The 18040-nt window shown below is 41.2% G+C and overlaps 1 protein-coding gene across 1 annotated transcript in view; it reads right to left on the bottom strand.

Moving 5' to 3' along the window:
- PANK4 (pantothenate kinase 4 (inactive)) overlaps positions 1 to 18040 on the bottom strand; it is a 42621-nt gene that overhangs the window by 6121 nt on the left and 18460 nt on the right. Inside the window, exons 10-18 of the mRNA XM_072155943.1 lie at positions 12305 to 12460; positions 11853 to 11965; positions 10779 to 10866; positions 6430 to 6581; positions 3457 to 3512; positions 2296 to 2345; positions 2002 to 2106; positions 1448 to 1548; positions 38 to 106 (exon numbers count right to left, since the gene is read on the bottom strand). Of these exons, the coding sequence (XP_072012044.1) occupies positions 38 to 106; positions 1448 to 1548; positions 2002 to 2106; positions 2296 to 2345; positions 3457 to 3512; positions 6430 to 6581; positions 10779 to 10866; positions 11853 to 11965; positions 12305 to 12460 (890 nt within the window). The remainder of the gene's footprint in view (positions 1 to 37; positions 107 to 1447; positions 1549 to 2001; positions 2107 to 2295; positions 2346 to 3456; positions 3513 to 6429; positions 6582 to 10778; positions 10867 to 11852; positions 11966 to 12304; positions 12461 to 18040) is intronic.

Raw genomic sequence — 18040 nt, 5'->3', positions numbered from 1 at the left:
GGAAGAATCATATAATGGCAAGTAGATCCAGACTTACCTGAGATCTAAGCAAGGAGAACTTGATCCAGTTTGTACCAATATCAGCCTCTCGTCCTGCAATGCAGACCTATGGAAGAGAATCTACATTTTAGTTCCTATCTATGTGACTGGCGGTGTATTTCTGTCACAGGCTGGTCATGGTGCTATAGTGAACGCTGGGATTCACCTCAATAATAATAATAATTCCTTTATTTATATAGCGCACACAGATTATGCAACGCTGCACAGAGCTTGCCAAATCAGTCCCTGTCCCCAATGGGGCTCACAATCTAATCAACCTACCAGTATGTATTGGAGTGTTGGAGGAAACCCATGCAAACACGGAGAGAACTCTTTGCAGATGTTGACCCTGGGACTTGAACCCAGGTCCCCAGCGCTGCAAGGGTGTAATGCTAACCACTGATAAGTGTATGTGTCTGTGAGCTCCGTGCAGGGGGCGAGTCTACAGGCTCAGAGCAGAAAAGCTCAACAAGCACTGCAAAATCCAAGATGGCGGCCCAACCCCAAGTCAGAAGTTACAGGGTCGTGTCCAGGGGCAACTGAAATAGTGTACAGCAGGACTGATAGAGACAGGTTGGAACTATATCTGTGAAATGCTGTATTTTTTGTTAATAACCGTGAATTAGAGAGTGTGTTATATTGCTATCCTGAGTATATATAAAAAAAAAAAACTTGTCTTCATGAGAATAGCCCTTTAATGCTCAATCAGGTGTAGTCTAAAACCAAAACCAAAAATGATAAGTGTGACTGTGCTTCCCTGTTCATATTTAGTCGGTCATTGGCTCATTCCTTATTATCTCCATGATTTTTATTTTTTTTTCCCCCCAAAAGTCAAGTTTTGATGCTGGATGTTTTGCCTTTGGTTAACAATGGGCACAGAGTTGGAAGCAGCTGGGCCAAGTCCCATCTAGTAACTTCACTTTACACTTAACGGAAGTCAAGGTCAGCTTCTGGCCACTAAAGGGACTACTTCCAGCTTTGGGTCCCATATTAAAGGAAACCTACCATCAGTAATCTACCTGTTAGGCCTAACACCCTAAAGTCCTAAACTATCTTTCCCCAATCCTATAACATTTCCTAGCCTGATCCAAACTTTAACAAATTTGCTAATTTTCAGCAGAAGTTTGGATCAGGTTAAGAAATGTTATAGGATTGGGGAAAGATAGTTTAGGACTTAGGATCAACCTACCATTGGATCTACTTTAAATGGTTTCCGGATGGTAGGTTTCCATTAACCATGTGCAGAAAAGCTCATCAGTTTGAAGGCAATTTGTCACTATCTCAGGATCAAACATCTATGGCCTATTCTTTGGACAGACAGACAGATTCCCAGCCAACCCTATGAAACAAAGTTTATTGAAAAGTTAGTGACAAAATAAAAAAAAATGCAAATAATTAAGAAACCTACTGTATTATTGTATCCATATCCGCAATTCGTTCTGTAACAATGACCGATTCATTGAAGGTTACGTCATTCAGCGCAGGCCCTGAATTACATGCCAGGATGACCTGCAAAAACAAGGCATCATGAATGGGTCTTTAAAAATAGAGTCTATGCAGAACATTAAAAATGAAGACACAGGTAAAACACAACCAGTTGATAACGTACGTTTGACTAGTTCTCTAGGCTCATAACATGTTAAGGCCCCATTCACACAGGGGGACGTATATCCATCCGAGGTGAACACAACTCTTGTTTACCGCACAGTACCGTGCCAGAAAAAGATATAGCCAAAGATTGAGCAAGCTCTAAGAACGTCTCTTTGCTAGGTGCTTTTTCCTATGGAGAGGGGAGAGGTGAAGAGCGCTCATCCCCCCTCCTCTCCAGCGCACTGACAAACATGTGATCGCCCCGGACCGGGCCAGCACACATGCGAATTGTGACTGTGCCCTAATTCAGAGTTGCTGATTCTTCTGTAGGAAGGGTCGAGATCTGTAGAGAAGACGATGAGAGTACTGTACCTCTGTACCCCTGGAGAGTAGTTCTCGGACAAACGGGAAAACTCCCAGGATGATATCAATGCCGCTGTTGTCCACAAATATTAAGGCACATTTATGTGGAGGACCCTGCAATACACAACATGGATATTTAATCATTCATAAAAACTGCATTTTTCAGGACTTTTGATTTTTAACGATTATTACAATTACTTCAATATTGGAGGTGTAAATGACCTTTAAAAGTGGGGAAAACTAATGTTATTTTGTGGTATCTGTGAGACAAGAGTCCAGCAGTGATAAGAGGAGAGCACCTACCTTTAACCTCTCGATCCAACCATGATAGCTGTCCACCAGCCATGGCCTCTCTGTACAGAAAAATAATACACAACATGAAGTCTGCAGCTTAGTGTAAAGCAGGGCCTGTATTCTTTATGGGGACCACTATGTAGCATGCCCTACTATAGCCAGGAGATACAGAGCGGCAGCTTTAACAATCTTTTGGATTTGCACCAAAAAAACCTGTCAGCTCCACATTTAAATTGGTCTTGGACCCTTTCTAAAGAGAATCTGCCACCAGGATCAAAGATTGCAAACCAAGCACACTTACATGCTGACAGGATTCACTCTTCTTTTAGCTACTTATGCTCTAATTCTTTATAAAAGCTTTTAAATTATGCAAATGAGAGGCTTGAGAGGCTCCATGCTCAATTAACAGCTATGGATCCCGGCCTTTTTCTGTAAAACTTAGGGTATAAGAAGAGCGGATCTGATCAGAGAGGGAAACACCAGTATGTAAGTGCGCTTAGTTTACAATCCTGTAGTAGATTTCCTTTAAGACATTTATGACTAGTGCCACAAAGACACATGGCTTAACTAGAAGGTGCGTGCGCAAATAATTATGCTAAAGCACTGAAATTTCATTAAGCCAACTTACAGTTACACTACAGTAGATCTCGTCCAGTATCAGACATCGATTAATCTGACCCTGTCTAGTCTAACTATGCACAATGAGACCTTCTTTCTCTGGATTGTCTTTTACTGTAAGACGATTTTGATACATTGACCCACAGAATTATTGTTGCAAGTTTTGGAACCAATGGCAGAGCAGAGTTAACAAGGAATGGAAAATAAAGTGAAACCTTGGAATACGAGTTATCTGGTCTGCGGGTGTTTCGCAAGATGAGCTTACCCGTAACAAAAATGTAACTTGGTTAATAAGCCTTGTTTCACAATACGAGCATCATGTCCTCCCCTCCCCTTAATACCAGGATTTCCTGTGGCATCACTGGGCCATCAAACAGTGTCAGCACCCTTCAGCTGATCTCATGGAGAGCAAAGCCTCTGCATTGCTCTCCGTCTCCCTGGTGTTATATTGCAGGACTTGAATGTCATCCGAAACATGTGACTGGTCATGGTTTCTACAAATATCTGCAATCTTTTTCCTTATTCATATCCTTGCCCAAACTACAAACTCACCTTGTAACTTCTTCTTTGCCTCCTCAAACCCAAACTCGGGATCAGTCTGTAAGACTCTGAATAAAACACAAGCAGAAGAAGGAGGTTATCATTTCTGACAAGTTTTTAGATATTTTGAGCAAAGCAACTCGCAAGTACTTTCAAGACTGTAAACTTCTATTTCCATTTTAAATGTACTGGAGATGAAGAATAGATGCAAAAACTTGTTCTGCTGGATAAAAATAAAAATAATGTAATTGTGGATTTACAGCTAAAAAGTAGCAACACGCGTCTCGGAGGTACCAGACCTGTGCTGTCATACGATACACTAGAACCATCGAGATACAGGGAAGCAGTGAACCTGAAACGGTATTATATCAGAACTATTAGCCTCTTCGGTTTTACTATATACAGGCAGTACATGATCGGTTCCATAAATTTGTTCTTAAGTTGAATTTGTATGTAAGTCGGAACTGTATATTTTATAATTGTAGCCCCAGCCAGAATTTTTTTGGTCTGTGTGACAACTGGATTTAAAAAATGTTGGATTGTCATAAGAACCAGGGTTAATAATAAAGCATCATTACATACACCTTTAATAACTGTTAAAGCTGATTATTGAAGCCTAAGGCTAAAGTACAGTAAATTACCAACATCCAGAGGTCCGTTTAACTAGGGGTCATCTGCAAATCGGGTGTTCTTAAGTAGGGGACAGCCTGTATATATATTCCAGTAAAACCAAGAAACTAATAAACCCCTACAAATAACCCTTGCAGTGGTCCAGGGGGCTGAGACATGGTCTGCTGTATCCAAGACCTTTACAATGGCATTCTACATTGCCAATAAAATAAATCTGACTTGAGTCATGGCTTTGAGTGATAAATTACCTATCTGACACAGGCCTGAATGAATGGACCTAGTTTAGAGTGATCCAGAGCCTTTTGGACCTAATGGGGCTTATTTATTAAGGGCCGCAGATCGCACTTTCGTCCGACTGTACTGCTTTGACAGGTATTTAACAGGGGTTTGCACTGGGTTTGTGTTGCATGCGTTGGATTGTGGCGCAACTGCGTTGGCTTTCATGCAACAGAAATCATGGGGCGGGTCGTCGGACAATTCGACTGAGTCAGACTGAGCGAGGGATATAATTTTCAAATTGTGTCGCAAGCCCAAGCACGTACATGCACCAGAAGAAGGTGAACTCCGGAACTGAGCGGGGAAGCGACACATGCAGGATATCGGGCGCAAGATCTTAGCGAAACGTGGCACAGTGCATTATCGACGGACAATGCACTTTCGCGGAACTCGCTGGACTGGGTAAGTAAATGTGTCCCAATGCGTTCAATGTCATAGTGTGTGTCAGTAACAAGACCAGTTCAGCTAAACCAGATAAGAAACGGTAAATGCAACAAATGATAAAATCAAGTTCCGTGCATTTAAAGAGGGTAAAATGGACCAAGAATATGGGAATCCAGTCAAACTTTAAAGAATAACCGTCATTTCAAATGAATTTTGATATTGGGGGACGGGGGAGTGTTTTGAAGATTTTTTTAATATATTTCATTAATAAAATTCTCCTTAGTTTGTAAAAAGACAGGCTGCAATATGTGCCTTAGTTAAAATGTTACTTCTACATTGCTATGCCAGAGTGAAGACTTCTCCTTCCTCTCCTGTTCCTTACACAGCTCTGAGCAGTGAGTGTTAACCCTATAAGCATTTTCAAACATCAAATTGAAAGTAAATGTGTTAATCCTCACTGCCCAGAGTTGCTTCACACAGGGAGATTACATTTGAGCTCATGTAGCCTCCATAGACGCACTGTACAGGCTGGAATAATGATCTCAATGGCAGGGAGTAGCTTAATTTTTTTTACAAGCTAAGCAGAATTGGTTAATGAAGTACATAAAAAAAAAAATGTTCACCACACCGCCCTGCACATAATATAATAAATTATGGTTACGCTTTAAAGTTTAGATTTTGGGTGCAGTGTTGTTTACTGGTCTGCGTAAGTTAGGAAGAGGAAATCAGGAGATAAAATGAACACAGAACCTGTAAATCCACAGGTCATAGGACCCCTGTTGTCCAGATACACACAGATACCTGAAAATCTCCAATAATCTGAAGGAATAATTTAGGGGTTGGCCACTAATAAACTTTACAAAAGGTAAGTAACTAAAACATCACCAATATTGTACTGACCTTAGTAAAGTTAGTCTGTGTTCCAGTGAATGGAGGGGTCCATGCAGTCATTATGGTTATTAGCGATTAGATAGGGGACATGGAACACCCCTACCTAAAAACTGACATGAGAGAGGATAAGGAGGATGATACACGGCTGCACGGGCCCCCTCCATCCTGCGGAAGACAGCAGGACATGAGATGGCACAGGAAATCTTGCCTAGAGACCCACAGCTTCCTGTCAGGGTCTTACACTTATACAGTTAATGTGTGTTATTAGTGGCCAACCACTTTAAAGGGATTGTCCAGGATTAAAATATATAGAACTGGGGGGGATATAAAAACATTTCCATTTAATTCCTTAGAGGTTGTCCCCTCTAGTCATTCAGACTTGTCCTGTATAATACATGTGACAACTGGAGACAATCACTGACCTCAGTGGTTATGAGCCAATGTACAGCACATCAGTGCAAGTCGATATGTGGCGATGAAGATGCAAGAATTGAACAGGTTTCACCATTTTATACCTTTTCCTTCTCATAAACGCGTTCGACCTGACAAACTTGCTCTGCGCTCTTGTGGGATTTACCGGACAGAACCTAGAATCACTGAGCTGATGTCAGCATGTCCTTCTAGATACAGTCGGGTAAATTCCACAATCAAGTTTTTAAGACAAAAGTCCCTTGTGGGCACAGGGTTTTTTTTTTTTTTTTAGATCCTGGACAACCCCTTTAACTGCACATTGTAAACACTTATTGCAATACGCCGTAGGGCACCTATAGAAGAAATGACGGTGGTAAAACATTGAACACCTACTCAGAGACTGCTTTTGCTCCCCAGTCAAAGACATTGCCTGCTAACAGTCCTTTCACCAGTGCAAACTGTTTCTCCTCCCAGCCCAAAGCATCCAAAGATCTGATAACTTTCTGATAACATTTTAACGCTATGTCATTTTCCTTCTGCTTTACCTGGAAGAAAAATATGAGAGACTGGATTTTACAGAAGGAAGGAAGGATTTCTTACCCAATCCTGGACTGCTCGCTCCAAGACCCCTCCGCTCACTTTCCTCTTATGTTCGTGGTCTCTATTGGACCGACAAGTCACGGTTACCAGCGGGCCGACATGAACAACATGTATACAGGGAAAGGTACAACACACAACAGCGATAACATTGTCTGCATACATAACATAACCGGATGTCAGAGGAGGAGCATATGCAGTATACATCTAGATCAATGGTGGCAAACTGCAACCCAAAACCCACTTATTTATCATGCGGTGCCAAACAGGAATTTAAGCTGTAACTTATTGCTCCCTATACTTAAAAGACAGTTGAAAGAAGGAGGCAAATTTGGTCTATTATTGTAGCTTCTCCCAGGGTCCCACTGTACAGGAGGAATCGTTGGGCCAGCAGGATGACATCCACAGATAATCCAGCTCTGCCCACACCTTCTCACTCTTCCTGCAGTTCCCAAACAACCAAGAAAGAGTCGCTTTAAAACACTGAGAACAGCAACTCTTAACGGGGTTGTCCGAGAGAATAAACATGTACTCATCTCCTCAGTGTCCAGCATTCTCTCCGTGTTGCGCCCCTGTAAACAAACAGGGGCACGACACGGAGAGACCGCGGTGCGGGAAGCTGCGCTCATGCCAGATTCCGGCCGAGCATGCACACCCATCCCCTATTCCAGCACTGTATCAGGTGCTGGGATATGGGGACCGAAAGACCACGGAGAAGGACCGAGGAGGTATGTTCCAGTCTGGTAAACTCTGTGCTAAGGCGATAGCCTGGGTGCCTACAGAAAGGTCACCACTGATATACCCTGTTTCCCCTAAAATAAGACATCCCCTGAAAATAAGACCTAGTACAATTTTGTTCAGGCTTAGAAATATAAGGCCTCCCCTGAAAATAAGACCTAGCGGCCACCATTGCAGCGGCTCCCCCCCACGCTATACATTAGTATTAGTAAATCTTTTAGATGTTGCAGAAGGTTGTGACATGGGGAAGAATTTGTGGAAGTAAATCACTGACTGTTGTGCTGCAAATGTGATACCAGCAGCTCCCAGGATAAGAAGGGTCATTTATGGGAAGTGCTTTTACTAAACATTAGAGATTGGGGCCAAAGATTCAAATAGAAATGGAGTCACAATAAATACAGCATGAAATTCAGTTTGGAGAGTCATAAGAAGGTTAGAAAAGTAGATTTTTTTGTTCAATGATAAATGTCAATTTTTGTTCATGGAAAAATAAGACATCCCCTGAAAATAAGACCTAGTGCCTCTTTGGGAGCAAAAATTAATATAAGACACTGTCTTATTTTCGGGGAAACAGGGTAGATGTACAGGGATTCTGTCACCAGATTTTACTCCACTAAACTACTAGATCCCTCAGGTAGGAGATGAAATATCCTTTCTAGCAAATCCTCTCATGTTAAATTGCCCCCCAGCCCTGGACATATACATAGAAGCAGAGAAGAGTCATATTTTGCCAATTTAAAAGGCTAAAAAGGGAAGCACAATTTAATGCTCCCTTATCTTCAGTTGTATAGCAGCTAGGAACATGCTGGTGTCATTTTAAAGGGAAAATTCTAATCTTTCAGACTGCATCAGGCTCTTTCAGAGATACAAGTAATCTGCAGATCACATTTCCAACTAGGTCTTTAATTGCATCTCTGGTTCTGCAGATCACAGAAGTCTGAAGCAGTCTGTAAGATGAGATTCATAGAATTATATTCTATTCTATGGTTCTACATATCATACAGAAACCAAATAGGAGACATCTGAAGTGACTCTCCGCTTCAGCCTTTAAAATTGACTCAACTCAGGCAATAAATTACTCCTCTGAACTTATTTGCAAATGGCTCTGGAGGTAATTATTTAATTGGTAAACCAGCAAGATTTCACATAAAAGAGGAAATGCTAAAAAGGATATTTCATACCCTAGCTGTAGTTTAGTGGGTTAAAATCTAGCAACAGGTTTCCTTTAAGAATACTATAAAGGCCACATGAAAGTTGGATTGACAGAAGCATGCGATGTCTAGTTTGTTATACACCTCATCGATTTCTATGGAACCTCCAGGATGACCAATCCAGCAAGTCACCCCATTACACTACTAGTCCTTTCAGGAAGGGCATGTCCTTTCTAGGACTCGCTATTTTATGTGAAATCTTACCCATTTGTCTATTCCAAAATCCTCCTAAGTCATATGAAAATAAGCAGAGAAGAGTCATATTTAACCTAAGATGAGTCATGTTTAGAGGCTGCAGGGGAGGAGTTTATTAAAATGCCCCCATCTTTGTATCAGCAGTACTTAGGAACCATACTGCTGATGTCATATTAAAGATAAAAATCTCATCTTTCCAATAGCATCGGGCTTGTGGTTCTGTGACCTAAGGAACAAGAGATCTTTATTTGAAGCTTGCTTTTTTTTTTTTTTTTTTTTTTTTACTATGTATAGAACTGCCCTGTATCTCTAGTTATGTAGCTCACAGAAGCTTGATGCAATCAGAAAGATGAGACGCTTCAATGGTCATCTTAAGTGATGCTTCCCCTTCAGCCTCTTCCGACTCTTCTCAGGCAAAATATGACTCTTCTCACCAAATTTGCATATGACTTTCAAGTAGATTTTTCTTTTCTTATAGGGAAAACAGATGAGATTTCTATAAAGAGAACTCTATAAATATAATATAAAGAATATTACATATCTCACCAAAGGGGTAACAGGTTCCTGCTATTGGATATTCCCATGATCCACAAAATTGACTATCACAGTAAAATTTAGCAACCCCCTCCCCCAAGACACACATCACAATGATCTCAGGCAGCTTAGGAAATGGCAAACTTCAATTTTTAGTATAATAATGTCTCTGTTGCTTAGCATTTTAGACAAGCTGCAAAGCCCTGAGCTGACTTGATTGGAGACATACAAGCAAATGAATGCTAATGATCTCATTACATATTCATAAGCCTTGGAAACACTGAGAAAATGACATTTAAACGAGCATCTTGGTTCTTTATAGGCTGCGCTATGAGGCTGTGAATGCTAAATGGCTTGTTATGCGTTTTCCGCTTTCTACGTCTCAAAATATTAATCTGCGCCCATCACAGAGGTGTTGAATGCTACATCCGCAGTGTTGGCAATCTGCTATACGATTACAGAGAGAATCACCCAACAGATATCCTGTCCATCACCCCACAATCAGGAAGAAGGGAACAGATTGTTCTATTACCCTGGTAGGAGGTGAACGGATAACAAGGTTAGAGCGAAATATCTCAATCTGGATGCATTTACTCTTGGAAAGAAATTGTATTAGATAGGGGTTGAATTTCCTGCCAATTTTGGAAAAAGATCAACCCATGGGCAAGGAATAGTCAAAGGGGTGGAGCCTAGTAACCATTTTTGCTGTAGTGCAGATAGGGCAGGGGTTGGGGGAAGATCTTGCTGCAGCCAGAGGCAATGGGTATAAGGCAAATACATAATATTTTTCATATAATTTTATAGTTATACAGTAGGCAGTCATATGACTTGCTACAGCTAATCAGCATCCTTGTTTGTTGATAATAATCACATAAGCCCCCATGGAGTTTCTCCAAAATTTTTGTAAAACCTGAATCTGACTGACTGACAAACTTATATTCTCTGTTCGGCAGGTCGGGGGCCGGGCCCCAAACCCGTGGCTAAGACCCAGTTTATGGACATAATAGGAACACTAACCATAGATCAGAATAAGAAAACTTGCAGCACAAAAGGTGTAGAAAAGGAGGTTTGTAATGTTCAAGGAGGTTTGGCAGGGCTCAGCACACCTAGTTGCCTCCAGTAGTAGTGCTATACGTCTTCTATATACTTTGAGGGACTTACCTGCAGTCATTACCTACAACCCCCCACAAAGCAAGGTAATACATACCTTACTGGATGACCATGACAGCCATACATGGCTACCTTGGGACTTATGAAGAGATGGGGCCCGGCCTTGGTTGCTCGCATCCTCCTTGCTTGTACGTGGTGGCAGTCTGTGCAGTCTGAGTCTCTGCACTGTTAGCAAGCAAGAAGGAAGATGGACCAAGGTTCAAGAAAACGACACAAAACCCTTCTGATCCGGTTAAAAAAAAAATTAAGATCAACGTTGTAGACGATTGCCAAAATTATCTTAAAACGTATGCTCACCTTTGAGTAGGGGTCTGGAAAATTGAATTCATTTAGGCAGTGCTCCCGGGTGTCCAGTAAGCTGCGGACTGTCAGCGACCCATAGGCACTACAAGAGATATCAAGAGTCATCTATAAATCCACAATCAATCTAATCTTATCAAATCAATTACTTTAAAAATATGCATTGTAGCTCTGAAAGGGGTTGTCCAGATGTTTAAAAATCTGGTCATTTTCTTCCAAAAAGAAGCAGGCAATGCGTAGTGTGTTGTATTGTAACCGAGTTCCATTTATTTCTATAGAGTAGAGCTGCAATGTCAGTAAAAACCATGGCCAGGTGTGAAGCTGCTTTTGGAAAAAAAGCCACCAACAACCTCCAGACAACCCCTTTAATGAACAAACTTCAATTACCTTTACCTGAATTATGTAAGGATAGGGGTACTATCCAGTACACTATTATGCGTCAATGGGGCTCCTATAAATGTGACGTCATATAGCCAGGACTCTTTCAACAAAAGCTTCATCATATGTATTCAGAGACGTCCTTGAACATGAACAACATTGCTGATCTACCATGGGAAAAGGTACCTCACACCCCCAAGTAATACATCCCCCCCCCCAAATCTGCAGCACCCCGAGGCCAATTCTTCACCGTGATTGAGGGAGACCCTTGACACTGTGGTCTGTGGATAACCAGGGTGTATAAGGGGGTAAAATGTTGTGGGTTAAAGCTTTACCGATCCGAGGTGTTAGGCCACATTCACACAAACGTACGCACGCCGGGCCGTTGCTCAGACGGCACATACGTTTGCCGCGGTACGGTGCACCCATCGTCCCCCTATGGGTCATGTGAATGTAGCCTTATAGAATTTAACCAATGTCATGCTCACCGCTTCTAAATGCCATCAGAAGAAGCAACATTATTAGATATGGTTCTCATTAAGGGGTTAATAAACAATTTCAGAACCAACAATGAATAAATCTAGTTTCACACAGCAGTATTCTGCTCAGTATTTTACATGAGTATTTGTAAGCCAGGAGTGGATCCAAAACAGAGAGCAGAATATGGACGTATAAATATATAACAATACTTACAAAGGCTGATGTCTCAGGGTCTGTAACTTATTCCAGTACTTCTGCTGGAACTTTCCAGCCCGATCTGCTGCATCTTTTGCATCTGGCTGACTGGCAACAGCACGTTTAGCTACCTTATAAATACAGCAAGCAGTATTGTTATTATTTCAACATAATAGGGAACAATTAACAAAACGTCAAGTGAACAAACAAATCAATAAAACATTGTAATACTTCATCAGCTATACAGGTTCTTGCCTCTAGGGTGCACTATCCATGTGGACCAGTTATAAACAGCCAGCAATGACTAATGACGTAACAACGTAATTTAGCTTCAGTAGCCAAAATGACAAGAGTCTAAATAGTTGAGCACAGGATAACAGGTGTCAACTACAAAGAGACCACACGGGGGCACCAAAGTCCCAAATGCAAAAACTGCACATATATAATGAATCAGATCTTCCATCACTTACTCCTTCTAAAGCGTCTTCAAAGCAAGTGAGCCAATATTCACGCGCCATTGCGTCTTCTGTAAGATCCACCGTGTCAGGAACATAGGAAGATGGGTCAAACAGCAAAGGAAGGTTTACTAGTTGTCGTTCCAGGCGATCCATTTCCAACATGTCAAACTGTGGAACACAAAACCCAAGTGTAGATGTGTCATCTACTGCCATAGATATTCACTATAATGCCATCTCCACCTTCACTCTGGTGACTGGGTACAAATGACATAATCCAATGTACAGCTTTGTCATCATGGATATAATGCATAGTGCAGAGTGCCCCCTGCTGGTTAAAAGTACATCAGAAAGTTTGGTGAAATCATTTTTAACTTGTGAATATTGAGTGGGTGTAAAGCTTGATCTCTAATATCCCAAGCTTTTCATTCGTTACATGATCTCACTAAATCTACAGGAGAAACTGGAGGCATGAAGTAATAATATACATACACATACATATATACATAGCTCTTTCTAATGGTTGTTCAAACTTGTACAAAATCAGCTGGGGGATAAGATTTAAAATACACATAATGGGATAGGGTCACCAATATCAGATGGTTTGGGGGTTCGTCCAATATTCAGGAGGTCCCCTACTAAAGGACACCTGACTTACAGACTCCCCCTAGTTAAAGACGGACCCCTCTGCCCACTATGACCTCTGGTGAAGCTCTCTGGATGCTTTACTTTAGTCCCTTTAATGAGACTTACTTTAGTTACTTTAATGATCAGCTGTAAGGTGTCTGTAATTAAGTTTTATGGATAATCCTTGGTCCCATTACAGCAAAAAATTTTGAAACTCCCATTGTCACTGGGGCAAAAAAAAAATTTGTGTGGATCAACAATGATAAAGTATACAGTTTCGACTTACATACAAAATTCGAAACCTATGAAACCTATCTTGTACATAACCCGGAGACTGTCTGTACATATGTAGAACATCCACGGATGAGCAATTGTTGAAACATACTCAATCATTGTAATCTGCTGGCAGCAGAAATGTACTGTAATTGTAAAAATACCATTATTATTTCTGTCTATTTTGCAATTTCTGAGAAATTCCCATTTTAACCAATTTCTAAGGAGGTAGTCGGTGCATCTAGCACCGCTATTCCCGACTCGCATAGGTTTCAAAAAGACAGGGCACAACTTTTCTTAATGCAAGGACATTTATTTGTTCTACATACAACAATGGGGGTCATTTACTAAGGACCCGAAACACATTTTTTTTCCGTCAGGTTACCTGAATTTTACCGTTTTGCAACGATTTTCCCTGAATTGCCCCAGGTTTTTGGCGCAAGCGATCGGATAGTGGGGAATCGGCGCCGGCATGCACGCCATGGAATTCTGGGGGGTGTGGCTGTAAGAAAACCCGGATTCGGAAAAAACGCTGTATTTAGAAATTTTTATTTTTTTTTAAAAAGTGTCGCTCGACACGCACTTACCTGCACCCACGATAGCTTGGTGAACTCCAGTGAATTCCGACGGACTTCAGCGCAGCAGCGACACATCGGGCGCACTACCTTAGTGAATTGCCAGAAGACCCGAATCCTCCACAGAGAACGTGCCGCTGGATCACGACAGGACCGGGTAAGTAAATCAGCCCCATAGTGTTTTCTGACCTTTTGGCCTACCAGGCCTTACCCGATCATACACACAAGTCTCAGGCTGGTGTGTGCGGATGCTGAATGGTGTGGTGCTGACGCACTGGTGTGGACCACTATCCTCTTCATCTAACGAGCAATAGATTAGTCGTGTGAGAAGCATGGGGCGACACTGGGAGAAGGGGGGAACAATTTAGGCAGGAATTACAATGCTCTGGGTGCGGAGTAAACACCCTGGGAGCACCAACTGCTTAATTAGCATACGGATTAAACTGGAAAGATCTTGGAAACTGAAAAATGTACAGAAGTAATAAAGATGTGATGGAAATTTCAGTAGAAAGAGTAGAAATCTTATTCGCTGCAGAATTTGAACCAGTTTTATAGGAGATTTATCACTGCTTCTACAACAGTTTTCTGGCATAGAAGCAGTGAAATACCCCTACTTAAGAACACCCGACTTAAATACGACCCCTAGTTACAAACGGACCTCTGGAAATTGGTAATTTACTGTACTTTAGTCCTAGGCTACAATGATTAGCTGTAACCGTTATCACAGGCGTCTGTAATGAAGATTTAGTGTTCATCCTGGTTCTTTTGACAACCCAACATTTTTTTTAAGTCCTTTTGTCACAGAGACCAAAAAAAGAATTGTCTGGACTTACAATGATAAAATATACAGTTCCGACTTACATCCAAATTCAACTTAAGAACAAACCTACACTGTAATAGCAAATTAAACAGTGCAAGAATTTGCAATTACAATAGCAAGTACGCCACCTCCACGCTATGTGGGCATCGAGGGGTCATGCAGCAGGCAGGCACAGGGCGTTTTTATGAAAAAACTGTTTTTGTGCCAAACTTTTTCTGGCAGCCATGCTGACAGCCAGGCAAGTCACAATGTCTAAACCCCAAACATATGCCAGTGTATGATAAATCTCCCCCTAAATGCAGATTAAGTGCAGAATTATGTGCATGTATAGATATCTAAAAGGGGCAAAGAAAAACAGGGCACAATAATACTGATCTGTGACATTGGGTCTGGGCCGAGGTTCACCACAGACTCCCAAGGCGGCCAAACTCCTGTATCTGTACATAACTGTTAACACTTTCTACTCCCCATCTGCTTCCTGCTATACTATGGGAGGAAACGTCTAAGGGTGCGGATACACTTCACGTTTAACGTATGCGTTTAGAAACGCATTGCAAAAGCTGAAGAGAGATTTGCCTAATTAAACAGCTGTTAACACTTACGTCTACAAAACGCAAATTTTAATGCTTGCGTTAACGCACGTGTTAGCATTGCGTTAACACATGTGTTAACCGCTATGTTAATGCATGTGTTAACGGGTTCGCTTTGTAAACAAATGTGTTAACAGATGTTTATTTAGGTTAATCACTCAGCAGCGATAGGAATGCGTTTTTAAACGCATACGTTAAATGCGACGTGTGACCGCACCCCAAGAGGGAGGCAAGTACAGGCAGTCCCCTACTTAAGAACACCTGACTTGCATATGACCCCTAGTTACAAACGAACCTCTGGATTTTGGTAACTTACTGTACTTTAGCCTTAGGCTACAATAATCAGCTATAACAGTTATCACAGGTGTCTGCAATGAAGCTTTATTGTTAATCCTGGTTCTTATGACAACCCAACATTTTTAAAATCCAATTGTCACAGAGACCAAAAAAAAATTTGGCTGGGGGTTACAATGATAAAGTATATAGTTCCGACTTACATACAAATTCAACTTAAGAACAAACCTACAGACCCTATCTTGTATGTAACCCGGGGACTGCCTGTACGGTCAATACTATAAATAGTATTAGGAGCAGAATGAAAGCAGGTGTGGGGCAGGGGAGGCAGGGTGTGCGGTGCGGCTTTATTACACTAGAAATATTGCTGTGGCTTGGTAACAGTGGAGCCGCAGTACAAACATACTGAAAGATATTTTACTAATTTGTTTAAGCTTAATACACACTGCATAGAGATTCCTGCAGAAAAGCTGTGGCTCCTTTCAGCAAAACCTGTAGCTAAACTTACCTGCCTGTGTACTGTAGGCAAGGACTGGTCTAGTACTACACAAGCGTCTCACTAATATCAGGAACAATATCTAGAATTAATTGTATATCTGCAACCGTTTCTACGTGGGAACCTTATTCCCATCAGTTTGCGTTCTTGTTGTCCAGATTACCGCAAAGGGTTAAAAGGAAAACTACCATCAAAATCCATCATGATAAACCAGGCACACTTACTCATAGATCCAGGCACCGTGACTGTGGTAACCTTCTCATATTTGTCATCTGTGGTCTTCCTTCTAATGTTAACTTTCAAAATTAAGCGAAGGCAAGCGTTACTAAAGCCCCATGGCTTCACAGGCTGTTACACTGTGCAGGAGCACATCTCACGCTCTCCCTGCTTCCACTTTACTTCCCTTCTCCTTCCACCTGCTGTAATCTCACACAATGGGGGGACGGGGGATGTAGCAAGAAGCCTGCTTAAAGGGGATGTCCAGTTTCCACAAATCAATCTTATTGTTTGTGTAATGAAAAGTTATACAATTTTCCATATGCTTTCTTTATCAACTCCTGGACAATCACCACTAAATATCTATACATTTTGTACATTACGTGAGACCCTATAAAGTATCTGTGCTGTGTCTGCTGTATATGTGAACCCTATGCTGGGCTATACTGTAGAGAATGTATATCTAATAAGTAACTGTATATTTCCCGGTATCTTGGGTGCACTTTATCTGGATCACACATATGGACAAGGTCTATGCACACAAGATTTCCTCAAGCAAAGATCCTCTACGTCATTTAATATGGATTGTATTTTATGTGCGGCCATATGGTATTTCTGTCTATACCATAATATGCCTTGTGAAGTGATCAATCCAGGAAACACCTGAGGGAGTGGAGGTAATCTCCAGTGCTTTCTACACCCCATGCGTTCCTGAGCAATGATGAAATATCCATAAAATGACCTGGTTCTTGTTTCGGAGAAATCAGATCTACCTGGACGCCTTCACGTGTCTCTGCACAGGACTGTAGGACCCCCTACTATGGGGTAATAGCTTAGGGTGATTGCACACGTGGCATTTTGAACACGTTTTTGGCCCATTTTTAAACAGTCCGTCAAAAAACGCATGCCTTTTTTGACAGACGGCTTAAAAACTGACCAAAAACGGGTTCAAAACGCCACGTGTGCCATCACCTTTAGTCTAGTATAGTATGTTTATTTAATGGGGTGGATCAGGCCCTGGATGAATCGCTTCAACTCTCTTCAATTCTCACAGCAAAAGACAGCGACGTGACACAACCACAAGTCTACAAGCAGCGACATGTAACAAGTTACTTACTGAAAACTGAAGATAGAAAAATGAAGGAAGGTGGAAGTGAAAAAAAAAAAGAAAAGAAATGATAAGATTGTGTAACATACAGTATGATGTAAGAAATATTAAAAGCATGAAAAATGGGTACACGTGCAGATAAGATAAATCAGGCTATGAGTAATGTTATATACTAGCCCACTCGGACAGGATATGAAATGTCATTTTTAGAATTCCCTCTTTTCTGTGAAATCTCAGCCGTTTACTTAAAAAATATATCCCCCAAAGTCAGTCAAATGTTACTCTTCTTACCCATTTTCATAAAAGATGAAGTTTAGTCCAGTTTAGTGGTTGCAGAGAATGCGTCATTCAGAAGCCCATATCTTTGGTTCTGTAGCACCAACAAACATGTTTGTGTTATATAAAAAGATAAGATTCTTATCTTTTAGACCCCATCAAGCTTACGGTTCTGTGAGCTACAGAACTGGATATGCAGGCAGTTAAAAAAAAACAAGCATGAAGTGCATCTGCATCTTGCATTTTAAACTATGTCTTTAGCTGCCTCTATCTGAAGATCACAGAAGCCTGATGTGATCTTAAACATGAGATCATTATCAAACAGCATTTTTCTAGGTACTATAGAACAAAACATAAGAGCTACTGAAGTGACACCCCCCTGTACCCTCTAAACATGACTCTTCTCATGTAATAATGAGGTTAGAAGAGTCATATTTGCCTGACTTTGGGGAAGATTTTTTTTATTTATTTATTTT

The sequence above is a fragment of the Engystomops pustulosus genome, chromosome 6 (assembly GCF_040894005.1).
Source record: "Engystomops pustulosus chromosome 6, aEngPut4.maternal, whole genome shotgun sequence".
In the NCBI taxonomy this organism is placed as follows: Eukaryota; Metazoa; Chordata; class Amphibia; order Anura; family Leptodactylidae; genus Engystomops; species Engystomops pustulosus.
The sequence above is the reverse complement of the archived record's forward strand: the minus strand, read 5'-3'. Positions and strand labels throughout refer to the sequence as shown.